The sequence below is a fragment of the Aulonocara sp. 'chitande type north' Nkhata Bay genome, linkage group LG15 (genome assembly GCF_057382095.1).
Source record: "Aulonocara sp. 'chitande type north' Nkhata Bay isolate Kocher_YH1m ecotype deep benthic linkage group LG15, A_spYH_male_GT1.1, whole genome shotgun sequence".
Taxonomy (NCBI): Eukaryota; Metazoa; Chordata; class Actinopteri; order Cichliformes; family Cichlidae; genus Aulonocara; species Aulonocara sp. 'chitande type north' Nkhata Bay.
The window spans coordinates 15622790-15650066 of record NC_141358.1 but is presented as its reverse complement, the minus strand read 5'-3'; the positions used below and the strand labels follow the sequence as shown (position 1 = coordinate 15650066).

The 27277-nt window shown below is 41.1% G+C and overlaps 1 protein-coding gene across 9 annotated transcripts in view; it reads left to right on the top strand.

Moving 5' to 3' along the window:
• The window catches only part of gphnb (gephyrin b), a 110374-nt gene that overhangs the window by 4528 nt on the left and 78569 nt on the right, over window positions 1–27277 (top strand). The window contains exon 1 of one of the 9 annotated variants that reach the window (XM_086264568.1): window positions 22841–23007. The exons of the other annotated variants lie outside the window; for them this stretch is intronic. Within the exon in view, the coding sequence (XP_086120694.1) occupies window positions 22863–23007 (145 nt within the window). The 5' untranslated portion in view covers window positions 22841–22862. Of the gene's footprint in view, window positions 1–22840; window positions 23008–27277 lie in introns of those variants that run through there. 9 annotated transcript variants of the gene reach the window in all.

The following is a 27277-nucleotide window of genomic DNA, read 5'->3' as shown; positions in this document are numbered from 1 at the left end:
GTCAGCAAGAGGTGGAGCAGCTTGCCAGCGTACCTTGACCAAAATGCTATCGGGTGTCACCAAACAACACGGGTGTGTGCCAAATAATGGAGCAATTTCCTCTTAGTGTCTATTTATGACTCAACAAAGCAAAGTGCAGTTTTTGGCATTGTGGCCATTCCCATCTTGGGCTTTTTTTTTAGAGCCAACAGTGACGGCATTTAGACAATATGGTCATTATTATTGCTGCATTAATTGGCAAGCTACAGGGAGGTTGGCAAACTGCATCCATAAATTGTAGGATTGAATCACACAGATACCTGATAATTAGTGTTAAATAACATATAAATAAAAATGTTGGCAAACCAAAACAAGGAACACATGTTCTGCATGGTCTGTTTTTACAATTAACTGCAAGCCCTGTAATTCATCTTTCATTAAGTGCAGCAGCAGCACTCCCAGTATGGCCTAGAGTTCCAGTTCCATGTCTGAATTAGGGGAGGTGAAGGGCAGCAATGCTAAGTTACTAATGAAATAGTAGAAATGAACTAAAGACAACAACACCGCAAACATGGTTGAGAGGTTCAGCTCAGTCATTCGGCAAACAGATATCGGCTACAGCTGCAATCAGAAGCTGTTTCTTATTTACGGCCTAATGAAATTAACATTAAATAAGGGAGAATTTATCAATAGATACCAAATCCATTTTTATACCAGGCTGTAAACTAGTCATGTAGGCATATTTTATGCTCTAAAGCCATTTTAATATTGGAATCTATGGGGATTGACTTGGTTTTGGAGCCAAGTGGCGATTCCAGGAACTGCAATGTTTTTGGCACATACGTGTTGGTTTTATTTTTCATCCCCCAGGGGCTGTTGCTTTGTTGCAAACAAGCAAATGGACATTTTTTTTGCTGGTGGGAAGCCATTGTGGGATTACCTTATGGCTTCAAGCATTAAACAAACAAGAGCCAGGAGACTGATCAGTGTTGTCTGCAAATGTTAAATGAAATAGGATCTTAAAGAAAGGTTTTGGCTTCTTGCAGAGTGTGCATGTTCTCCTCTAGCCTGTGGATTTTCAGCAGGTGCTCAGGCTTCCTCCCACAGTCTGATGAGATGAAGGTTAGGTTAACCTAATCGGCCCGTAGGTGTAAAGGTGTGTGATCTGTGTTTGACTGGCAACCTATCCACAATGGACACCGATTGTCACTAAGGAAGGATGTAAAATGACAGTGCGTGGCAGTACTGGATGGATAAGTGATATGGGATATGTAGTTTAGCCTATTTTTATATGAAAAAAATGTGATATAAGACAGATTTAATTCGAAATTTGCATCCTTTTCAGTTAAACTCTTTGCTTTTTAATAACAGCACTATGTACTGAAAGAAGCAAATAACTGTTTACACACTTTTCTGGTTGTCTGTACAGTTAACAGCAGTACAATCTTTCAATCTGGAAGATGTTCTCAAACTCATTGTAGCTGTTGTAGTGTCGTGTTTTCTTCATTTGGCCAGTTATCCATAGGCAATGGCAAAAAATGCACAACTACACTACAAAGCAAGCTCAAAAAAGTCATTGCTAACTCCCTCGTGGCCACCAGCCTGTCATTGATCCCATTAGCATCACAAGATTATTATCATTCCTTCCCATTTTCCACTTCGCTGACGCTTAGACAGGCAAACGTAATATCCTGACAAAGCTGACATCATGACAGGATAACAAAAACACAAAATAAATGTTAACAGTCGGTTCTCTGGTGATATAAAGATACGTGGTTTGAATGGGAATCAGTGAGCCCCAGGCGTGTGTCTACCCACTAGCATGATTTTATTCCTCCTTTTTCCTGTTTTGACCCTACTCTTTGTGTCTGCGTACGGTTGAATCATCTATGAGCTGTTACTGGAGTGATCCCTTGCAATGATATGTGGGCATCTGTTCAACAATATGCTAGTCTGAGAGGGATACACTTGGAACAGAAGCGCTAAATCGGGAGAAAAAAAAATGAGCATATACTTGTTCCTGCTGCTTATTTCTCATCTGATTCCAGTATTTTTAGATCATCTCTGAGCCAAATCTGAGGGATTTCTTTTTATTTATTTAGACTTTGGTGGTTGTTGCCTGCATCATCACTGATGCGTAGGCTTCCAGCAGGCTGTCAAACTGGAAATGTTCATCATGTTACAATCCCATAGGCATGGAAGGCAAAGTGGTGCCGTTGTTAAAACGCAGGCATGCACCTTAATGGTTCCTCTTTGGACTCTACATCTATCTGAGCCCTTTATTTGCATGTGGTCAGACAAGGATTTGTCTTTTGTATGGGTGCAGCTCATACTGTAGCAGTAGGTAATACACAGACTGACCCTTTTCTCACTCGTTCTCTCTCTCTCTCTCTCTCTCTCACTCGCTCGCTCTCTGCATCAAATACACATACACACACAGCTGTCACAGCGGACAGCAGTAAGGCAGGCAGACCACATGACCAGAATAGACAATACGGGATCAGGGACACGAACACAGAATGAGAATTAAGTCTTCACTGCAAAGGAATTATTTTCAGCATCTAGTAGTGGGGATTGCAGGGTGTGCTGGGCCGGGAGGGGGGTGACTCCCCTCTACTCTCCTGTCCTCTCCTCTCCATTGCACACACCCCTCACTCTCTCTGGCTTTCTCTCTTTCTCTGTCTCTGCTTTCATAGCCCATGGAAATGATTCTCCCTTACTCTAAATAGTCTTCAGTTGGAATTGCGAGTTAGAACAAGAGGCAGACTGTATTGGCGGGGTCTCCTCCGCTTATGTAGGCTCTTGTCAACTCTCCAGAGAAGAGCTCCGTCGGAGCTGCCTGGAAAGCCATTCCCAGACTAAACGCGTAGGTGTAGGAGAGTTGGTTGGTTCCCACTCCCTCTAGGCATAAAGCAGTGCTACAGTCTGTCATTCATTTGACGTGATAAGCAGTTTAGACAAGAAAAGGACATTTGTGCTTGGTATTTTTAGAATGAAGGATTTGGAATTGTTAGCTTTGTGATAGTCTGGCTACCTGTACATGGTGTACCTCTCCTCTTGCGCAGTGTGGGTTGGCATAGGTATTATCCCACCACTTGTGACCCTAGGCAGTTAAGAACATAGATGAATGGAGCTTTTTAGTCGAAGCACTTAACTTGAAATGATTGATGATAAACAGGAAAGACTATCCTGACTGACAGGATATCTCTATGGCATCTGTGTGATGTTTTCTTGCCAACACATGCATGTCACTCTCCTGTTCCACCACATCCCAAAGGTGCTCTGCCGACTGTGGGAGCCATTTGAGTGCATAGAACTCATAGAGATTTTTTGAGCTTTGTGACATGATGTATTATCCTGCTGGAAGGAGACATCACGAAGATGGTGATCACAGTGTTTGCATAAAGGGACGTGATCAGAAACAACAGCATTATGCCACCACCACCAGTTTGAATTGTTGTGACAAGGTTGAATGGCGCCATGCTTTCATGTTCTTTATACCAAATTCTGACTCTAACATCTGAATATGACTACAGAGATCGAGACAAGGCAACATTTCTCCAGTCTTCTGTTGTCCAGTTTTGTGAATCATAGCCTCATGATTTAGGTCCTTGTTCTTAGCTGACCAACCCAGTGTGGTCTGCTGCTGCTGTAGCCCATCTGCTTCAAAGTTCAGTGTGTTGCACATTCAGAAATACTCATCTTCATCTCTTGGTTCCAGCAAGTGTTTATTTGAGCTGCTTTGCCTTCCTACCAACTTGAAGCCATTCTCCTCTGACTCGACGATCAACCCTGAGAGCTATCGCTCACTAGATATTTTCTCCTTTACAGAAGGTGTTTGGTAAACCTCGAAGAGTGTTGTGTGGGAAAATCCCAACAGATCAGCTATTTCTGATGATGCCACATTCAAAGTCACTTAAATCACCCTTCTACTCCGGTCTGATGTTCAGTTTGAACTTCAGCAGGTTGTCTTGACCATGTCTACATGCCTAAATCAATGAGCTGCTTCCACCTGATTGGCTGATTAGCTATTTCCATAAAAGAACAGGTGAACAGGTGTACCTGATAAAATTTATTACAATTAGTTCTTAGCTACAAATTTCTAAAAAGGCATCATAAGGTCATGAGCTATTACCAGCTCTCTTGACTGAAATTATTATGTTATTATTATCAATATGATAGACATTTGCATACAGTTGCTTTAGTAAGTATTCGCATTTCGTTTAAACCAATTAAAAACAATTCAAACTTTTTGCACCAGTGACAAAAAATAAACTGAAAACTCTGTTTTACAAAAGTATTCAGACTCATTGTCATGACACTTGAGAGTCAGGTGCATATTGCCTATGATTGCCCTTGAGATGACTCTAGACCTTGATTGGAGCTCAGCTGTGGCAAACGTAATTAATTAAATGTAATTTTTAAAGGCACGCCCCTTTCTATAAGGTGCCACAATTATACTGTACATCAGGACAAAAACAAGCCATGAAGTCAAAGGAACTCTCTGAGTGTCTATGAAATATGTAGCAGTGAGCAAAAGTCTAAAATCCACTTCGAAACGTCTGAGTGCTCACTCAGTGGCCTCAATAGCAAGAAGTTTGGGACCACTGGGACTGCAGCTGTCCAGCTAAACTGAGTAACTGAGCACAACCGAGACTGAACTCCTTTGCTCAGGCCGGTGTCTTTTCTCTGGGAGGTCACCACAAATCTCATGGCCACTGAGTTCCAGGATTGATGTCCTCTGCAGAGGTAAGAGAAGCACCTGGCCTAAAATCCAACCATCTCAGGAGCACTCCATCAATTTTATGAAGGAGTATTTAGAGGAAAGCCACTCTTGACAGGCATTCCTCATCTCCTGTTTAGTGCAGACTTTTCCAGAAAAATGTGGTGGCACCATCATGCTATGTTGTTGCTTCTCATGGTCAAAGGCAGGGAAATCATAAATGAGAATGGAGGAATCGAGCCCAGTGTTTTTGCTATTGAACTTTTGAAGAAGTTATTTACCATTTGTTTTACTTCAGTGCAGTGTAAGAGTCACTACTGCATTTATGTAATTTAAGATCTATTGGTTTTTGTTCTCAGTACAAAAATTTGTGTATATTTAAATATTTTTCACCTATTTCACCTGAAATGGCTTGGATCAAAGTACAGAGTAAGTACTGCAATTACTCTACTTTTTCTGTCTTCTTTTCCAAGAGAAGTTTTGCACTTTGACAACAATGTAATTTGACCTTTGGAGCAAGAGAACAAATAAGGTTAATTGTTGTAAAAAACAAAACAAAAAAACAACAACAACAACAGTAAAATAAATAACCCATTTACCATCAGGAGATATATCCCATGCCCTTTAAAATGATCAGAAGCAAAGTTATTGTTAAATAATTGTTTATTATATGTATTATATGTTTATATGTTTCCAAGAACGCTAAACTTTTGAGATGAAGGACACTTCTGGGCTGTCTACAGACAGCAAGGGGTGCCCCCCTCCTTTGCTCAGGTCCGTCTTCTGCGATGACCTGTGCGAGGAGAGAAGCTGCTGAGTGATGGAGATAGAGATGGAGATAAAAGATAGAGTGGTGGTTTTAACTGATGAGTTACTCTTAATGCTGGATCCTCTGTCTTGGCTTGAGCTGTTAATTAGGGCTGGAGGAAGCAAAAGATAAACGATGATGGAAAAAGAACGAAGGGGAAAAGCATCAGTGGCCTCCATGTGCTGAGATGCCACCATGCGACTTTATCATTCCTGATCTAACAGGCGTCTGAAACATATGCTTCCACCATGTTTTACTCTGAGGACAAGGTCAGATCGCCTGTATCTAAGATTTGTTGCAGACTGACTGGGTGCTGATGAGACAGGGAGCTCCTTGTTGAGAGCAGGGGCTAGGGTAACAATGCTAATAGTCTATAGGTAGGGCCTCATTTTCTTGAAACAAATGCTTTGGTTTCTGGATTGTCTCACCTGGTGTCTGCTTCAATGCAATACAACATTTCAGTTGGCCCAAAAGATCCATAAATATTCTCCAAAAGTTGATTCTGTTCATCTGGACGTAAATATTCTGTTTCTTTAATTTAAATAGCAGCTCAACTCCTTTTCCTAATGCGATCTAGTAGTTCTTCAGCCAGAGAGCGTCCTCCCCCACTGACACTAAACATACTGTAGCTAGAACCTGGATATAATTTAGATGTGTTGTACAGATTTGAAATATGTCTGACATAATCATGATGAAATCAGATTTGTCCCTCAAAATGCCGGCTGCTGGACACATCAATTATGCTGAGATCCTCACAGTAAACACCTTGCTTACATTTGGTGTCTGTTACTGTCTGAGCTGCCCACTACCTGCTTGATATACACTGCTGGTGTTTTCTGGTTGGATGCACACACAAATCACTATGTCTGTTATAATACTTGAATCTATTGTTACCATATTGGTTTAATTTTCTGATTTTCTGGGGCTCAATGCATGTTAATTTTGGTGATAAGACCGGAGGATAATTTCCTGGATTTTTTTTATTGATCGTAGGTAACGTCAGCAGAAACTGTATTATTATCAGCCTTTTTTATGTCATGTCATGGCAGACAAATTCATTCAAAGGCACACTACAACCAAGATCAGAGACAATATATAAATGGCACCAATTAAATTTTGGCTTGGAGAGTGCAGATTTTTAGTGCAGAAGCAGTGTTAGAATTTGGGGCATGGAAAGGTATAAGTTAGGACTGCACAATTAATTGAATTTTAATCTTGATGAAAATTTTGGCTTTGCACAGATAAGTGAATATGACTGACGTATACAGAAAATGCACGCGCCAACCGTAAAATGCCAAGCAAAAGTGTTCCCTAGTCTGGATGAGTAAGACTACATTAAGCGTAAGCTATACAACAGATAACAGACTGTGGAAACAAAAATTAAATGTCTAGCAAAGCAGAGTGCAAAGACTTGTCGCTAGAAGCTGATCATCATCCACTTTTTGGAAATACTTTTGATTTAAGACAATTGATGTTAACCAAGAGCAAATCATGGGCCGAGTGCTGTAGAGTTATGTGTACACTGCAACTCCTTGAACTCTAGTATAATGAATATATGAAGACCCAGGAAAGCATTTTGTCCAAGTCAGACATCCATGAAAGCGAGCCTGCACAGTATGTTTGCGTATCTGTCAATCTCATAAAGATGCACAGGAATTACTGAAATGTGATCACATTCCGTTTGGCCAAAGATATGTGTCTACTTAACACAGCAAGTAATGAAGGCTTCAGGAAAACGAAGACATGTTATCTCCTCTCGCAATTATTTTCCCAAATTGGCAATACCTGCAGTGTAAGCAAAACAGGGGAAGTGTAGACGAATCTCATAGCTGCTGCATAAGTTTTAGCCACTTCCGTTGTGCAGCAACAATATAAGGAGTGAAAGACTTCTAGGAGATACTCTTAGGTAGTTCCCCTTTTCATGCAAACATTTCATTTCTAAAATTTTCCAATATACTTATCAGCTAAATAACTTTAATGGCAAAATGCAAGACATGCTGCATGAGCCATGTAACAAAATGCCCCCACCCCCACCCCCGGACCACCATCAGTGACAGGAGTAATGCGCTGAGAGGGGGGCTTCTGAGATCTTCTATGTAGTGCAGCAGCTATTAAATTTGCTTCCCTGCAAGAAGAGACGGGGAACTTCATTTATGTCAACATCACTCAGGTTTCCAGTATTTCGACATTTTGTTATTGTTTGCCAAACAGAGCAGGAGAGTGGGGTGCAGTTTGAAGAGGGATGAGGAATGAAACACAGGAGGCAAAACAGAGTAAGTCAAAGCAAAGTTATGACAAGTGAAAAAATAATTTTTCAAAACGGTAATATTTTTCTCCCAAAAGGTGTGCACGATTGAAAACCACAAGCCCTTTAATGTTCATTCAGACATGCAAATAAAAGAGGTTAGAAAGCATCAGTCAGCAGCACACAACATCAGCCATTCATAAGAACAAAAACACGAGTCAAGAAGGAGGAAAAGGACCTCTGGGAAGTGCTGTGGTGCTGTGTGACTTCTGGCTGTCACCCTTGGCAATGGCCCTTCCACTGCTTCTTGACTTTCCGCCAGCTTATCCATTGGCTCGTCACTTCTTCAGACCTCTTCTCTCCCACCATTATCCGTCCTTCCCGAGGCCACAAGACCAGCCATGTCGAGGTGAGACGTGCTGATTGATGTGTGTGACACATGCTTCTGGGAACCTCCGTCATCTGAATTGCTTCTATTTTAGAAACAACAAATGCAAAGGTGCCACACTGGGGGGGTTGTTGTTATTGTTTTGTTTCTTTTTCTTCTTTTGAAAATGTATTCTCACTAACCATCATGTTTGGTGGTCCCCATTATGAAGGTTTTCCCCTGCAGTGTTTGGTGTCGCTATGGAGACAATGCTGCAATTGCATTCATAATTGACAGCGATAATTTAAGTCACTGTCTTGCTTGCACATGTATGTTTGCGTCAGTTTCACAAATCGATTCTGAATCAGTGATGACTGACATTGAGTTTGAAGAAAGTCTGAGGATTTCAGAGATAAATATAACACATTCACCCTACGTTTTCTACTCTTATAACACATTTATCCCAGACCGTTCCCCCTTTTTCTCACCTACTATATTTGTCCCTGTCTCCTCACCTCTCTTTCTATGTCCACCTTTATCATTTTTTTCCCTTTGCTGTCTGTCTACATTCGGCTCACTCCATCTTCCCCGGCAAAGCAGTATGAGGGGAGCATGTGCCTGTGAATAATGGAGGAGGCCAGCTTCCCCTAACAAGGTGTGTTTGATGGCCGGCCTCGTCCCAGTGTGTGTGTGGTCAAGGTGTTCTCCTATTCTCCTCCTCCATTATTCAGTGTCATGCCTTTTCCGTTTCTACCACAAAATCCTTTCAGATCATGGCACCTAGGAATCAAATGTTAAGAGACACCCACGCGCCCGCATACTCACACACATCATAGCCATAAAATTTCAACACATGAACACAAAAGTCAATTTGATTGACAAGGCTTGACGGCTTTGTTGCCCTTTTGCATCATTTATGGTCTTGCAACAGGCATGACTGGTGATTTTTCAGTTTTGGCACGTGACACTGGACATTTAAAGATGTGAGTCAGGGAGTGTCTCACTCAGTTTCTTCAGTTTTGTTACATTAGCCCTCTTATTTTTACTTGTTTTGTCTTTTCTTACATTGGCAGCAGATTTCGAGAGATAAATAATTATCAATACTTGTGGCTTACCTTGAAATTCTGCCTAATGCAATAGAAAAACAGACATTCACTAATTCCAGTGTGGTGCTGCACTGTTGCTACTGAGATTTGCATAAGCACATCTACATGTTGTAGCAGTCTTCAGCCATTTGGGGACATTTAAAAAAAAACACAAGCTTCTTTTGTTTAAGTTTAATCTATATGTACTTTAGCTGCAGAGAGGATAAATGAAACCAAAACATAGGGGGTCAAAAACTGCAGCTTCTCTAGTGACCCTTTGGGTTCATGGAAATGTGTTTAATGTGCAAGGTAAATGAGACTGGAGGCCAGGAAATGCCTTCTAGAGTAACTATCTGGCAAGACAAACATGATTTTGAGAATTATATGTGCAAATGCAATAATTTTGTATGCATATCACAGTAGAGAATTACATGCCATCTAGCCCTTATAGTTCTTTAAGACATGGTGATAGTTTATTTAAAGGATTTGTGTAACCTTGTTTCACAGATAAATATAACTGAGTGGCATCTGCATTCAAATGGAAATGTATGCAGTGTTTTTAAATAATATGGCTCGAAACAACCATGTGTAATGTGTAGTATGGGACCTAGAACAGAGCCTTGGGGGACTCCATGACTAACCAGTCAGTCTAAAAGTCAAGCTAGTAAACTAGTAAGTCACTAGTGTAACTTAATTTCTGTGCTGTAAATCCTGGCTGGATTTCTTGTTATTATTAAACTATTCCTCTGCTAAGGATCACATATTTGATTTTCAACAATTTTTTTGAGAAGGTTGGAAATGGTTCTGTAATTGACTAAAACACCTGAATCAAGTATAGATTTTCTGAGACCCATGTCTACATATAATTTGCTAAACATGCAGTGGTGTAGTGGGTTGCCTGACAGCAAGAAGGTTCAAATCAACTCGCTGGATGGGGCCTTTCTGTTTGAAATTAATATGTTCTCCATGTGCCTGTGTAAGTTACCTTCAGGGACCTTGGCTTCCTCCCATGTAAAATGCATGCAAAGATGCATTTTGGGTTAACTGGTAATTCTAAGTCCTTAGAACTGAATCGTTGTGTATCTTGCTATCTAGCCTTGTATCAGAGTAGCAGCCTGTCCGGGCTGTACCCTGTCTCTTGCTCTGTGACAGCTGTGATTGGCTCGAGCCCCACCATAAACTGATCCATGAACTGGATAAGAGGAAGAAAATGGATGGATGATAGCATTTTCTGTCATAGCTGACAGCTATCCCAGCTAATTTCAATTCTTCTTAGCACAAATTAGCAGGCGTATGTGTCTGTGCAGTGCACCCATACGCTCATATTATACTATATAGCTGATAACTTGGCACTCCACCTTCTGGTATTGTCAATTGTCACCTGTGGCTTCAAAACAACAACATGGAGGTACCCCAAATGCACCATTCATAACAATTATACCACTAACAGCAAGTGAAGCAGCACTTATTGGATCCTGCTCCTCAAGTATGAAGATTTAATGCTGTTCTTTGTCATATATCAAAGTTAACTGAATATTTTTTTACAGTTAGTTGTGAAGAGATTACCTTAGTCTTTTTGTCAAAGTGGTGTACTTTATGATTATTTATATGGATATCTTCATCAGCAATAGTGGGATTGATTGATTTGATAGGCTCCACCCCCCACACACAAAAAGCTGGATGGATGGATGAATGGATTTTATTTAAACACAGAATTATACACACAATCACACCAGTCCCAAAAACTCTCTGATCCTTAAGGATCTTCCCTCTTCAGTTGCCCCCACAGTGACATGTAGATGTATGTGTCTCAGTGGGATAAGTGATGAGATGTGTAAAATATGGCAAGTGGAGCACTCTATTAGGACGCTTCCCCCTTTGCCTCCAGGCTTCCCTTCTGCTCCACCATACAGAGAGGCTGGTAGAGTGAGTCGTCACAGGGGGTATGGTGATGTGGTGGTAGATCTAAGTTTGCATTGAGAGGTTTGGGTTTTAAAGAGCCAAGCCTGAGCCAAATACCCACTACTAAAGAAGAAGAGGAACAGGAACTCCTCCCTGCATCAACCTCAATTAGTCTGGAGAAGAAGTATCCAGCTGTAGTGTGTGTGTGTGTGTGTGTGTGTGTGTGTGTGTGTGTGTGTGTGTGTGTGTGTGTGTGTGTGTGTGTGTGTGTGTGTGTGTGTGTGTGTGTGTGTGTACATACATGTGTGAGCTCTGACAGTGGGAAGCTGCAATGTAATTGCTGACACTGTCCAGAGGATTGAATGTAATGAAGGTAGCTGCTTACAGGCTTCTTCATTAGTACAGCTGGGCCCGGGGCACTCCTCTTTCTGTGTGTGTGTGTGTGTGTGTGTGTGTGTGTGTGTGTGTGTGTGTGTGTGTGTGTGTGGGCATGTAAAACTCTGCATCCTGGGAAATAAGGGGAGTCAAATCATTTGCACACATTCATACTGATACACCCATGTATTACCACCCACTCACACATTAACAAACACATCAACAAGCACTGGCAACGTGTGGAATGTGTTCATCGTAACTTTCATCCACAGGACTTTATTTCCACTGTGAGTTTGCAACTTTAGGTACATTTTCTCAACAATGACGCCATTTCTGAATATATCACTTTTTGCATATCCTGTGAAAGATCTTTAATTCTTTGCAGCAATGCTGCACTGCATTTTTGAGCGCTTATACTGGATGTAGTCAGATTTAATGCACTGATAGATGTAGGCCTGCAACTAATGACCCTTATCCATACTCAGCTGATAATGTCTACATTTAATCAATGCACTGTTTGGTCTTTAAAAGATCACATAACAGCAAAAATCCCATAACAGTTTTCAGTTTGTTTTATTCAACCAACAGTCCATAGCCCAGAGATATTCATTTTTATGTAAATAAGTCACAGAATGAAAGCCACAATTTAGAATTGAGAAGCTAGAGCCAGCAAAAGCTTAGCAAATTTAGTTGCTGATTAATTTCCCTTCAATTGAATTGCTTATTCGACTAATCGTTTACGCACTTGAGGGATTTGCAAAACACTTTGCTTGTTCCTCTTCAGGCCTATGTGGATGTGGAAAGTGTAATTTGGGCTTGTTGAGGTGCTTCAAGTGTTTGGCATGTCCAACCACAAGGAGACTCTGGGAAACACTGGATGCCTTTGCTTACAGTGCTACTCCACAACCCTGAACTGAATAATACTTAGAAGGTTGATGCATGGATCTGTCAGTGGATGGGTGCATTAGAACAGCATCAGTTTCTGATTCATGCTTCTTTTCACTTTCTTTCAACACCTACCAGCTAAATAATGCAGGTGTCATTGTTTACTTTTAGGAAGTAGTAGCCACAAGTTTCCACACCTAAGAAGCCCATATTGTTTAAAGCTGCAGAGTGCAGTGCTCAGTACTCTTGGTTGCTGCAGAGTTTTACTTTGCTCTGTTCCACCGATTTCACGATGATTGTTGGCACAATGTCCTAAAGCCGCAGCTGTGCTGATCAGGCTTTTGTTTTGCCTTTTTAGAAGCGAGGCTGGCATGAAATGGGATTTGTGGACAGAGAGCGGAGACTGGTCATGGGGAGGGCAGCTGGTAGACCAGGCGATGATGAAGCTGCCATCTTTGCTACATGGGGACCCTGTGGAGATGCAGTTTAGATTAACTTTCCACTTAGTGAACAATGTGTCACTTACAATATGGACGACTCTTTTGCCCCAGAAATCGTCTTGACAGCTGCACCTCTTGGGACTTGTTTGTCCCAATCAGGATTGGAGTTGTGGTTGTGCATTTGTCCTGCCCATCAAATGATTCCCCTCTCAGCATGAATGTGACCATTTGCTCTGATCAGAAATGAGACACTGATTCTCAGTGGCTTTCTGTAAGTATAACCTTGACCTGTAACCCTTATTGCAGTACCATAACCGTTGGTCTGTTCCTCCCTCTGCCTTTGAGCTTCTCTACCTTCCTTCATATGAGTGAGACATATCGCAGAGGAGCAGGGAGAGCATTAAGCTTCCTCCTCTATGAAGACCAATCGATACCTGATCTGATTAGGCCTCAGCACATATGTACCACTACAAACCCTGAACGCCAACAGATTAAGAGCCCCATTGCTTATCTTAGCCAATAGCTATACATTTCAGAGGCTAACCGCTCTCCACCCTTCGATCTTTACTCATTTTAATTGACGTTTAATAAGTGAGGTGAGTGGGGGGTTTTTTTTTCCATGTTGTTGTTCCATGTTCAAACTGGGATGCGTAAATCTGTGGTTGTACTGCTGCAGCCTCGCATGAGCATCTTGGAAGGATAAAGGAGGAGGTGGGGGTGGAAGAAAGTGGAGGAGAGAGAAAGAGAGAGAGAAGGGAATTGGAGGCAGAGGGGTGGGGTGGGGGGTGGGGGGCTTCTAAAGGAGATATCAAAAATGTACAGCTATACCGATGCCAGTGTAAGCACTTCTATTGAAATCAATAGAGCTGCTCTCAAACTCATTTTGGCTTCTAACAAGAGAATGGTACCTGGCCGATTAATGGAGCAGTCATAGATATAACACACACAGCTCGGTATTTGTTTGCATTTTGTAATCCTCAAAATGACAATATCCATTATCTTTTAAATATGTTGTTTTCTGAATTCCGTAAATCAGCCAGCGAGTTGGTTCACAGAAATTGCACACACACACACAACAGAAAAATACTTTTGATCTAATTTTCCTATATTTAAAATTTTTTGGTAGCACACAAGGACTTTTGTGCTGATAGCCAGTTTAAATTTGAAATCGGCACATAATTTTGTTAATTCTGAGCAAAATCTGGATAATAAATGTTATTTTCACAATAGCCTCCCATCTGAGATGTGACTATTCCTTTAGATATGCTCCTGCACATCAAATGCAGGCGAAGTCTCTTAAATTAAACTGTTATGCATATCACATCAGTATTAATTTTGGGGTCTCCAGTACTTGGGCAAAGTAGGAACTGTCAAATAAATTTAGTCAACAGGTCATGCTGTTTATTGCTATCCCAAGTGGTAGCCACAAAGTGGTATTACGGATTATTAGGAAATAAAAAGGTAAGAGTTTTTCAGCACTGAGCTTATTTATAAATTAAGCTACATCTGTTAACTGTATATAAAAGATGAATATAACAACCGTAACAAAGCAATAGATCTTTCAGCCCAATTCTATTTTTTCTGCATAATCCATCATATAAAATGTAATCAAAAGAAAAAGCCTCTTTTTGAAACTAGTTTTATTAGTTTTAATCTTTTAACTTTACGCATGAAGCAAACATTAAATTATATGCAACATTCTCTGACTGGAAGAAATTTGTTTAACATTTAAACCTATTTTCTGCACATTCCAGCACATAAAATAAAATAGTTTTTTGTGTTTACATTCACTCTTTCAAATAAATGCACGTAAACCACAGCAGAAAATAAATAAAATCAAAGACTCAGCGGTCCTGTTGCTCTATTTTCACCTGTATAGCAGGAGTGGCATAGGCGGAGGTTTGCCCTGGTGCAGGTGTGTCGTAGTGGTCAGTGGAAGGATCTGGGAGTTTGACATTCCCGTGGCGGCGTACTGTCGGTGCTTGCTCTGCTCGGAAGTTTAGGGGTTTTTTCGCTGTAAAAAGAAGTTTTCTTCCCACGCAGTGAACAGCGGACGCTAATGTTTTTGTCACTTTTTACGGAAACAAACTCAAAGTAAGGTCAGTACTTCCACGCTTTAAACGCTGCACGGTCATACTCTCCTCCGCACTCGTTATATTATCCATTGTTGATCTGCACGCAGCTGTTGCAACGAACGTGGCACTCGCTTACGTCACTGTCATGAGTCACTCGCAAACAGTGTTGGGTAAGTTACTTTAAAATAGTAACTTAGTTACATTACTAGTCACTTCTCTCAAAAGTAACTCAGTTACTTCAAGTTACTCGTTACTTTCAAAGTAACTAGTTACTAGGGAAAGTAACTTTGGTTTTACTCAGAATTCTCTTGTTAATGTGTTTCTTCCATAACTTTGCCAGTCTTCTAGCTTGCTTACTTGCCACAGTGCACTGTGCCACCTACCAATAGAAAGGAAAAAAATAATGTGCACATTTCCACGAGAGAAAGCCCACGCCTGATTCTATCCTAGCCATTCTATCCTCGCTTTTTACATCCAACACAAAAACTGCAGTCGTGGTGCTTTCGATTGTACTCAGAACTCGGAAATTCTGCCTTCTGAATAGGAAGATGTAGGTAACACCAGACTGCAGATGAGCTGCATACAGGGCTGGACTGGGACAGAAAATCGTCCCGGGCACCATTATAGGAAAAATCATAAAGCCTTTGAATGAAAATAAACACTGTTGTGACAGTGATGTACACTGTTCTGATGGTATATATGTATCAATCTATCAATCGTTTGTTGTAAGATTCAGATAATTATTTTTTAAAAGCTAGACATTTTAAATGAGAATAAGAAAGAAAAGTATTTCTTTGTGCCCCCCTTTCCCTGTTAATGCCCTACCTGGCCCCCCTGGCAACACTTTGCTAGATCCGCACCTGCACAGTTACCAGCTGTCAGCTACATAGAAAGGGATCCTGGTGTTATTTGTCTCTCAGAAACAGTTCATAACTTCCCTTCAACTCATTCATGTCACCTAAAAGGTAAACCTGTTTCTCCATCACAGCTCTTATGATTCAGTAAGGACATCTCCTGGTTTCATCTTCATGTTTCCCTCTCACCAGATAACAAAACTGATATCATGACCAGCAGCTTTACAGCTGTGGCTCCAGCAAACATCAGCTGATACTAGAAATTAATATTAAATAAATTCTAACAACAGCTGATCAAGCTTAAACGTGCTGCTGTTGTTTAACGCGACCTCCGCTGGTTTCCTCTTTCTGGCGCAAAGTGAGCGATAAACAAACAAGAGAGAAAAGCCGATCAGCTGATCATTGATCAGTTTTCATGATTGAAGTAGAAACGGGAGAGGGAGGGGGGAGAATGAGAGAAGAAGAGGCAGCTGTGCAGCAAAGACACAGAATAACTCCAGCTTTGTGCCTTTTTCATTGTAGCTGAATTACGGCACAAACTGTTCCTTTTCACCTCAATAAGAAACGCGTAATATTTCCTCTGAATACCAGGCGGGACGGTTGGCAACTCTAATAACTTATGAACAAAATAAAGTTCAACATCATTAACTTCATAGCACCACCCAGCTGTATAGAAACTCTGTCATGCTAGCTAGCACGCAGTACAGAAAAAGTCAGAATAACAAAAATAAACTCCACCTAAACTTGGTTCATATCTGACCCAGAGAGACTGCAGGTCATAACTTCTTACCTGAAGTTCAGTTCACACTTGGACCGGCGGCCGCCTCGGGTCTCTTTTCCTTCTGCGTCCCTTTTCCTTCATCCACCTGCTGCCTCCACCACTTGCTAATGTTACTGAATCTGTGGAAACTCCGCGATAGCCACCACACGAAGTAACGAGTAACGACCCTATCTAAAATCCCAGTAACGAGTAACGCGTTCCTGATTTTGGCATAATAACTAGTTACCGTGCTCGTTACCACAATAATAACGTAGTTACTGTAACGCGTTACTTAATAACGCGTTAGTCCCAACACTGCTCGCAAAGAATCACGGTTTTAGTAACGCAGTAACGCAGCGTGCTTACGGGAAAGTAACAGTAATCTAATTACCTTTTTTGCAATAGTAATCCCTTTTTTCTCATTACTTGAAAAAGTAATCGGATTACAGTAACACGTTACTTGTAATGCGTTACTGTAATACTTGTAACGCATTGCTGCCCATCTCTGCAGAGGATGCAATGCTGCCTGGTTGTGTAAGTAAGCTTGGTTAGTAAACACCTTCCAGTGTATGAGTGATGCACACCAACACACACATCTGCCTGTTAGTGTAGTAACTAACAAACTAATAAAGAACTAATAGTGTCATTCACCAAGACTGTAGCGCAGCCTTTTTTTCGACAGCCTGTATTGCACAGCAAGTCATATTATTTGTTCTGTTTGGCAGCTTTTGGAGCAATGGCGCAAGCTATGTCCGCTTTACAGTATCCAAATGGATGCGTTATGAAAAACAAAAAATCACCCACGGTGTAGATGACATGAAGGGAAAACTCATCCATAGAAAACAAAACCATGTGTGTACCAAGCTGTAAGCTTTTTAATGCTGTTAAGCTGGAAATTGTAAAAAAAATAAAATAAAAATTGGAGCCAGCCTTTCTTACTTGCGAACATTAAAAACTAAATCTAATCATTTTTCAGGAGGAAGTTAAAAAAATTTGGAATCAGAACCTCAAAAACATTCTTCTGCAGTGAGAGACTGAGAAAATTACATTTAGTGGATGTGGGCGTGTGTCATACTAGGTAGACAAAAACCCAAATTACCCACATTGTGAAATAGCGTTGGTGGCAAAATAGAATTCACTATATACATACTTTATTTTTTAATTTCTTGTCAGCTACTATAGATAGTGTGTTTCCCTGCTTGAACCCCTGTGACTTGTGTACATCCAATGTGAAAATTACTGATTTCTTTTTTGCCCTCACCTATACTTCAAATGGCATATAGTAATAGTAATAGTAGTAATAGTAATAGGGCTATAGTAAAATAGGCCTATAGTAAAATGAATGTGTGAATGCTTGCTCTCGTGCATTCTACATACTAGCACTCGTGTTTATAAAATGCCCAGTGAACATTTAGCTTGTGTGTATGTGTGCATAAACAGCTGTTGGAAATGCCACAGAGAGCTGGCTTGCCGTGGGCTCTCTGCCATCGAAATGTCATGCTACATGGGGGAAAAGCTGTGATACCTCATCCCCCAACAGCCACACTCTCGCCCAACCTTCTTACTACATGCACACACGTGCACGCACTCCTGACTGGCTATATTGTAATGCAACGCCGAGCCACAGACACATTCATCACGCCTGTTGTCATTAGAAACAAGCCTCATTATACTCAGAGCCTGTGGTTTATGATTAATATTTGCAAGGGGTGTGGCAGATTGTCAAGCCCCTCCAATCCATTGATTTCATTGAACAAGAAAAACATAGATTGGGGAAGAAGATGGAGGCTGCTGAGGGGTAAGTGTGTGTGTGTGTGTGTGTGTGTGTGTGTGTGTGTGTGTGTGTGTGTGTGTGTGTGTGTGGGTGGGTGGAGGGTGAGCTGCAGGGGCATTCCAGCCATGGTGTGGGAAATAAGATGAAGGACAACGAAAGAGAAAGAAGGGTGACATAATCAAGGCCCCCGTACTCCTTGCTGCTGTAAATTGTCTCTGGAACTTTTCTACGCAGCTTCATTAGTGAGTGTCTTTTCAATATTTATGGCTATGTTAATAAAACATTAGTACCTGAGGCCTTTGTGGAGAGCTGCAGGTGGCTGCAGGTTTTTAGTAATATTTGGATCATAAAGAGAAGTTCAGGTAAGTGTGATGCAGAGTGACTGCAAGGAGCTCACCTGTGGTGGGACTAACATTTGGATGACTGTGGCAACTCTGATGGTGGGTAGTTTGCAATTCACTGCCTCACACCACCTGCTTTGACTGCTGGTACTTTTGTCATTCGATATTGTTTGTAGGTAGTGTTGTAGAGTAACCATAAACTGCATTAACGTGGACGCTGTTTTGGACGGGTTTTGTATCAAGCATTGAAGTGTTGAGTTGGGCATTTGGAGATGAATGCACACAAGCAAAGTATGAATATGGATAAGAAGCAGGGAACATTGTAAATGACAATGTTGCCACACTCTAATGCATACTTTCCTTTTTAATCACCTGTTTTTCTCTAAATGGGACCAAAATGTGCATAATGAACATCACAATGCATTAAAGAAGACTTCAAGCTAGCAATTGACACCATAAACTCATTAAGATGTTTATTCTGGTATTAAATAAAGTGAGAAGCTCAGTCATTTTCACATAGGCTTCTTTAAAGAAACTGCTGGAAAGAATCTAGGTTTCCTTTTGCAGTGCACTCTCAAAGGTTTCACTGTAAAACTAGATGTGGAAAAAAATTATAGTTTACTAAAATACAAATGAAAACTTTTCACAAACAGTAAAAGTAACTGAAATGATTTTGTGAACTTTAAAAAAGTAACTAAAATCAAATCAAAAGGAGAGAGGAAATATCCTTAGTTTTAGTATTTATTAGTATGGTAACTTTTTATTAGAAAACTTGCCTGATGAGCCTTTGAAGGCGGTAATTTTTAAGACTGGATGAGAGTCAATTTTATTTCAACAAGTTCTGTGTTTTATTGTAATACCAGTGCTGATTTTCCTAAATCTTCCTAAATCTTGCCTCTGACATTTGCCCTCTAACACTGAAACTACTAAAAACGCATTGATAAAGGTAGGAGCCAGATTTACTAAGGTTTTTATGGCGTTAAACAAACTGCTGTCAGTATCTACAAAGACACTGAGAAGATTGTGTGTACGAAGCCGGGAGGTTGCGTTTTTGCAACTGAGCCTCTTGGATTAAAAAAAAAGGTATAGATTATATAGCCACCTAATTCAAAATTTGTTTAGTGAATTCAGAGGTGACCTCGAACCTTCACCCAAAGGGAGTCAGCTTACACCAGCAACAACAAAATTCTTCCAACTCTTTCATTTTTGGTGTTGGTCCTTTTCAGAATACTGTGGCTTCTGTAGCAGGAATTTCATGAGGTTCAAAGCTAAATGCCTGAAAAACAGAGAGACCAGAGCGAGGACGATGTTGTCTTTGGACCCTATCCTGAATATACTCAGGCCCCGGTTTGATATCAGGCACAGGAAGTCTTAAAAAGCGGTCTATTTTTTCATTTTGATGTTTTAGATGGTTTGATAGTTTGAAGGTGCTTTTTGTTTTTGGTCCGTTTAATAAACTAAACACATTTTTCCCTTAATAAAGTTTTATTACACTTAAACAGTGAAATATTAATTCAACTTGTAAACTTAAACTGAACCACAGACAGTGCAAACAGTTTTCACTCTGATTTCGTAGCTATGATCGAATATGGCTGTTTTTAGTCGTAGATCTACACAAATTCAGCTGCATGCACTGACAGCACGTGAGGGATAGATCACAGATGGGCAAACATCTGTAATCTATGATTGTTTATCCTTTTAATTAACATTGATAGATAGCATAGATAAATTGTGCTGGTACTGTCCACCAGTTGCAAAGTATAGAAATAAACGTTTGTCAATCAAACATTTCTGGTTCATTTTATCCCTTCAAGTGTTGTAAGTTGTCTTAATACATGAATGCTGCATAACGCTGTGTCAAAATATTGTTGCAGTTTACAGTTCTACATTGGAACCTGTCAATTAATGAAGCTTGTTTCCATTATAATGACTCTGTCAGGCAGACTGCCACATAGGCCTACTTTTAACGTGTACGTGTGACCTATATTTAAATGCTTTTCTGATTACAGTGAACAAGTCTGTCCTGTTAGTAATTACCCACAGCTGGCAGATTGGGCATGACATATGCATAAAACAGCAAAACCTTTGTAGATCACCGCAAAACTAACCCATTTGGGGTTTGCCCTCACAAGCCTTGTTTTGCCCTGTTTAGTAAATCTGGCTTTAAAAGCAGAGCTTGGTCCATTTGAATATTTAATATCCTAACAAATCTCTGAAATCTCAGCTATATAAAGTATTTTTACAATGGCACCAGCCTCTAGAGGCAGAGGCTCAAGTAAACAGTTAAACGTGAAGTAAAGGAATGAAACAAAATCAACCTGGCAATGACACGGCAAGTGCTAACACACATAATCAAGTATACTAAAACAATGCTAACACAACCTTGCAAAGCCAGAAGCATTTATGGCGAAACTAAAAGCTGAAATGTAAAAATAGAAAAAGAACTACAGAGGTGGAATATCATATGCCGCAGAAGAGAATGGGAAAAGAGAGAGCAATAAGATATCTGCTGCGCCTAGATATGAACCTAACAGCTAGATGTGAAGACCTGCAGAATAGACTGAGAGGCAATAATTTGAGAATATATTGTGTGCCTTAGGGGAGTGAGGAAAAAGATGTTAAGGAGTTTGCAAAGGAGCTGATACAATTCACAAATAGAGAGCTCACCGTTCACTAACAACCAAACTAAAAAACCCACCAGCAATCCTTAATTGTAATAATGCATGGACCTGAAAACTTGTCGAAGTAAATGTTCTTTGTAGACCATAACTACTCACTTTTTTAAAAAAGTCTCTGACCTTAAATGAGACGCCTGCGGTTCTTTAATATTGTTCTGGGTTCTTTTGTGACCTCCTGGATGAGTAGTCGTTGTCTTCTTCTTCGGGTAATTTTGGTCAGCCGTTCACTCCTGGGACGGTTCGCCACTGTTCCAAATTTTCTCCATTTGTGCATAATGGCTCTCACCGGGGCAGCACGGTGGTTAGCACTGTTGCCGCACAGGAAGAAGGTCCTGAGTTCAATTCCACCATCAGGCCGGGGTCTTTCTGTGTGGAGTTTGCATGTTCTCCCCGTGTTTGCGTGGGTTCCCTCCGGGTACTCCGGCTTCCTCCCACCGTCCAAAGACATGCAGCTTGTGGGGATAGGTTAATTGGATAATCCAAATTGCCACTAGGTGTGAATGTGCGAGTGAATGTGAGTGCGAATGGTTGTCTGTCCCTGTGTGTTAGCCCTGCGACAGACTGGCGACCTGTCCAGGGTGTACCCCGCCTCTCGCCCTATGACAGCTGGGATAGGCTCCAGCGCCCCCCGCGACCCTGAAAAGGATAAGCGGAAGCGAATGGATGGATGGATGGATGGCTCTCACCGTGGTTCATTTAAGTCCCAAAGCCTTAGAAATGTCTTTGTAACCCTTTCCAGACACTTGGAAATCAGGAAGGGGGAAAACAATTTTTCACACCACTGTACATGCTGTTCACACATATAACACTAAACAAAGAACCCACCCAACAGTTATTACCTCATACCCAAGCTATCAATAAACAATTCCTGAGCACAGGAAAAATGGAGCCAATGCAGTAGTTTTCTTTTCCTTGATCAGGCAGATGCCAGGGTTTTTTTAAGGACTCCTCCAAACCTTTTTGACAATTTGATAAGGAAAAATTTGAAAAAACATTTAAGTGTTGATGTTGAGTCTCGTGATCAAATGTCATTCTGTCATGTTCAAAGAACAATTATATACTGACTCTGACTCTTGGCTTTCAAGTTACGAATATTCCCCACAGTCTTTGCCTATTTAGGCAGAAGAACGGAATAAATTGTGAGGCTAAAGAGAGACTGAAACTATAGATAGTCAGGCGTATCTGGGAGCACTCGGGGTTCTCTTCCCCCATTTTCCTTCTTCTTTTCTTGTACCTTTATATGTTCTATTCATCTCCATGTGTTTTATTTATTCCTCTGCATCTCTCTTCTCACACACTCCCATTACCAGTCTTTTCCCCGTCTTCCCATTTTACCGTACAACTCCCTTTCCTCTCCTTCTTCCTTTTTCTGTCCTCCCTCTTTGTTTTCAGAGTACTCCCACTGCTGCTCCCATCTGTCTTCTTTTCTGTGTTCACCTTCTTTTTTATCCAGTGTGAATTGCTCTGTTAATCCTCTCAGGGTTGGGCTCCAATTTACCCTCCCTCAACTCCACATGTCCATCCTACCACCTCTCCTCCTCCTTTTTTTTTTTTTTTTTACTCAGGCTGGGATGGAGCTGCCTCATCTCCAGGGAGGCAGGCAGGGGGAGAGTTGCATGAGCCGGGCTGGGAATGGTCCCTCCCTGCATGCCTGGGACACAGCTGTGAAGAACAGAACTGTCTTCCTCTCTCCGTCCTTCTTTCTCTGCACATCTGGTGCGTAGGGGGGACTGGGCCATGCTGTGCTGTGTTGTTTTGTCCTTGGCGCGACACGGCTGCCGGATTTTGGCCGGGCCACTTTGTAGTAGGTTTGGATTTGAGATGCAAATCGGCCCATTGCTATGCCCACACGGATGAGCCAGGCTCCTTTGGTTATAGTAAGCAGTGGTTATTAAGCCAATGGATTAATTATTAGCCACAGTGCTAGCGTGGGCCCAGTGCCTTTTTGAGTTGTTTCCCTCTGTAGTTTTCTTCAGCGGCTGGCTCAGTAGTAGCAGGTGGAGTGTCGCACTAGTTGCATTATGTAACTCCACCCCAATTTAGATCTGACTTCAAATAAATGAAAATCAAGCTGCTGGTTGGCTCCTTTCCCCATGGATATAAATAGCATTTTCAAATCTTATCTAGAAACAGTGTTGTAGAGGGGAGAGGCTTTGAAATGCAGCCCGACGATTAGGATCCCATTGTTCCGCTCCACACCCCCTCCATTCTCCTGACTGCTTACAGTAAGCCTGAGGTTCTGTGTGCATGTGACTATATGCGTACTCTTGCACATGTGTATGCCTTGATCTTTAGCACGTGTGATTGAGATAGCAGGTAATGGCAAGATAGCATGTGCATCTGCATGGTGTCGTGGATTTGGGAGTTTGAGTAATTGGTGTGTGTGCGTGTGTGTGTTGCTGCTGGGTGTGTCTTTGATGATGGATGCTGTGCTTCTGCTGCTTACCCCACTGCTCCTCACAGAATTAACAAGGTTGCTAAGATACAGTGGGCTTATATTAGATTAGGTTATCTGCCGTTATTGCTGTTACTATATTTTACCCAGCACCGTGAAGCTTTTATTAATTTGGAAATTTACCCTGCCATGGAATGAAGATGCTGGTATTTGTGCACCATTGCTCCTCTCCTCTCCTGGCTAAGAAAGGGGTTGTAGTACTGAAAGCCCCCTAGTCAGATGTCTACCCCACCCTGTTACAATCTGGAGGCGGATCCAAACCTCTATTCATCATTAAGCCCATTTAATCCAAGGCCTGGGGCCCAGTGTTTCCATTTGATGGAGAACAAGCCAGTAAAATAGATGACAAGAGGTAGTGATATCACTTTGGTAGAGGCTTATTGGTGTGCAGAGGTGTTGTCCCTCCCACCGGTAGATGTCAGCCCAATCCAGTGTTTGACCCCCCAGAGTAGCTTCTCCGGGGCTGGCGGGCCACTTGCACTGCTGTTAGCAGATAAAGAAGAAAAAACAATAGAGGTGCCAAGTGGGCTGCTGAGAAAATGAGACGATACCCTACTATCCCAGCGCTAGTGAAATTGCAGATTTTTTTCACATGTACAGATGTAATGAGCAACTTATAGCCAGCTGGATTTCTGTGTCCTTCTTTCAAAGCAGCAGGGTATATAGTCTTACTCATGGCGGAAGTGTCACAATGGGACTGGAAGCAAACTTTATCCATTCTGCTCTGCACTGATTTGTAATCTAGCTAAGCCCCGTTGCTGATCCATATAAGAGCCTCCAAGGTTGTGCGTGTCAGTGTATAGGTGTGTTCTTACACCTTGAAAGTAGAGTGCAACATTTAATAGGCATCTAAACACATCTATACACCGGCACACTGTGTGTGTAAGCTATGTGATGGGTGTGGAAGGACCTGTTATAAGAGAAAACCCCATTAGTGTGGAATCCCAGGGAGATGATGAGAGTTGACTGTTTTATGTCCTGGAAATGATTAAGTGGAACAGGCTAGCGGTTTATGAAGCAGCAGTCTCTGCTAGCGGCTAACAGACTGACAGCACACAGACAGCTAGCTAGTCAAGCAACTTACTCTTTTACAGACGCTTCCTGCCTAGTTGCATGCTAGCATTACCTATATCACAGAGACACCTAACCTGGTCTGTTTGCTGACTTCATTGTCCGTTTCACCATCACTAATAGCATAGTTTTATTTTTGAGGCTGCAGCTGAGTCCGAGTTATAAACCAAAATAAACTAATTCTAAGTCAGTTATGGACTGATACTTATATAGTGCTATTTAACACATAAAGCACTTTTTTACTACTCATTCCCCTTCTTAACTTTCATCTATGCTTTGTTAGTGCTTAGTAACATTCAGTCAGGGATCAGTCCATCGACCTTCTGATTGGAAGGTGATCCACTCGATCACCTGAGCTACAGCCTCTTATCACTTCAGGTTTATACTAATCAAAGAATAGACTATAACTAATTAATGCAGTGCAATATTTGGAGATCCTACTCACAACTTGAAAACAACAATTCAGATGTTTTGTCTGTTGTTTTGCATGTTTGCTTATGCATAAGTCTTTTGCATCATCTTGTGACATCATCAAGAATGGCAAATGGCGGGCAGGTGGAGTGGACACCTAATTTTATGAATGCGATAACTCGAGAAGGAGGCAGCGTAGGAGGTTCAAACTGATACCACATCTCTGACGAGTTCGAAACTCAGTGACCTCGAGGTCAGAGGTCAAGTTTTCTGAAAATCTCGTGAACGCAATAACTGGAGATAACTTAGATTGTCTGGAATAACTTCACTGATGTGACAAATCTAGTCATGTTTTGTTTTGTGTGTGTGTGGGACTTGCTCAAATGGAAGATCGGGATTTGCAGTTTTGATGTGATTTTATTTTCAGTTATATTAATGTGCGCACAGATGTTTACCATAATCATCACCACTACATACAGCAGATGGCAATGAAAAGACACCTTTTACTGAGGCATAACTTATTATTAACATAAACAAAAATGAGCATTTTTTTGTAAATGACATTGTTTTTGTCACTCCTTAACAAATAAGCAATGTGTATTATTTCGACCCCGCAGTCTTAGTCCAGCTGAAAGTTTCTAACCCTCTGAAATATAAGAACAAGAACAGTCAGCAAGGTTTCTTGCAGGATCCTTAACATAGTTCTGTCATGTAACCTCTAGAAGGGAAGCCTCTTGGAAATGAGATGTACTTTCTAAAAAACTAAAAAGTTTCCATTTGCTCTTGTAGTCCATGTTGTAGTCTTAGTACTAAAGACTGGTCACGGTAGGGAAGACATTAGTTGCAAGAAAGCAAACAGTCAATAGGAAGAGCAAAAGAAGAAAAAAGACTTGTGAATGACATCTCAAAACCACTAGCTATTATTTAATTCTTTAACTTTTTATTTGCTTTTTTTTTTTTTTAAATGGACTTTAAAGTATCAGCCCAGATGTTCGATGGCCAAACACACCTCAGTCAGCCAATGATTGCTTCTGGTTTTCTAGATTGATGTGTAGGCAAGATATCTATACTGTACCGGGCATTCTTCCACAGGTTTTATTGGCATTGTCTCCATTATTCCAAGGTCAAAGATACATAGCATCAAACTTTTGTCCTATGATGACATTTCTTTCCACTTCCTGATCAGTTCTCTTTTCTTTGTACTCTTGATGTGCTCTCCTGTGCTTTCCCGTGCACTAGCAGTTTACCCTTTAAGAATGTGCAGGAGCCCGTGTTTGCGTTAGGGTGTGATCTAGATCTCATGCGTGGTGCTGCCCTGCGTAATGCTTCTGAAGCACAGGCCTCCTGTTCCCCTCCCACTACTTTAGCCTGGGGACATCCGAGCTTGTGCACTCACACACATTCACAGGTAAATATAAGATGATAAGAGTCAATACCGACAGACACCCCAGAAAAAAAGAGATTAAATAGAAAATTGATCAGGATAACGGAGATACCTGTATGGATAAATGCAATACTTTTAGGGACGTTAAATCAGTACTCAAAATACTTGTTTTTCACTATTTATTTTTTAATCATTGAAACAATGCAATAGCAATGCACTATAACATTGGTTCAACTTTGTAAATAGTTACTTAGTGGTTCTCCTTTCTTAATATAATATGACTCAGACAAATAGACAGTGACATAAATGTAGAAAAACAATGTAAAAAACTGAACATTTATCCCTAGACTCAATATAAATAACATTGAAAAGAAGAGGACACTTCAAGGGAAATGTTTGGTTGCACTTGTTATCATTGATGTCCAATATAAAAACTAAATGCATTTGCTCAGAACTGAAACTTTTCTCAAAAGATATGAGCCTGACCACAAAATAGCAGTCAAATAGAAGTCTGTCTGGGGTTTAGCCGTCTGTCTCCTGCTGGATGTCCAGTCATGTAGAAGCATTGACCTTTAGGTTGCAGTATGTACAGTATGCAGCATGGGGTATAGCACCCTCTGGGGTGGGACAGAGGTCACTGCATTGCGTCTTTACTGTCACCGGGA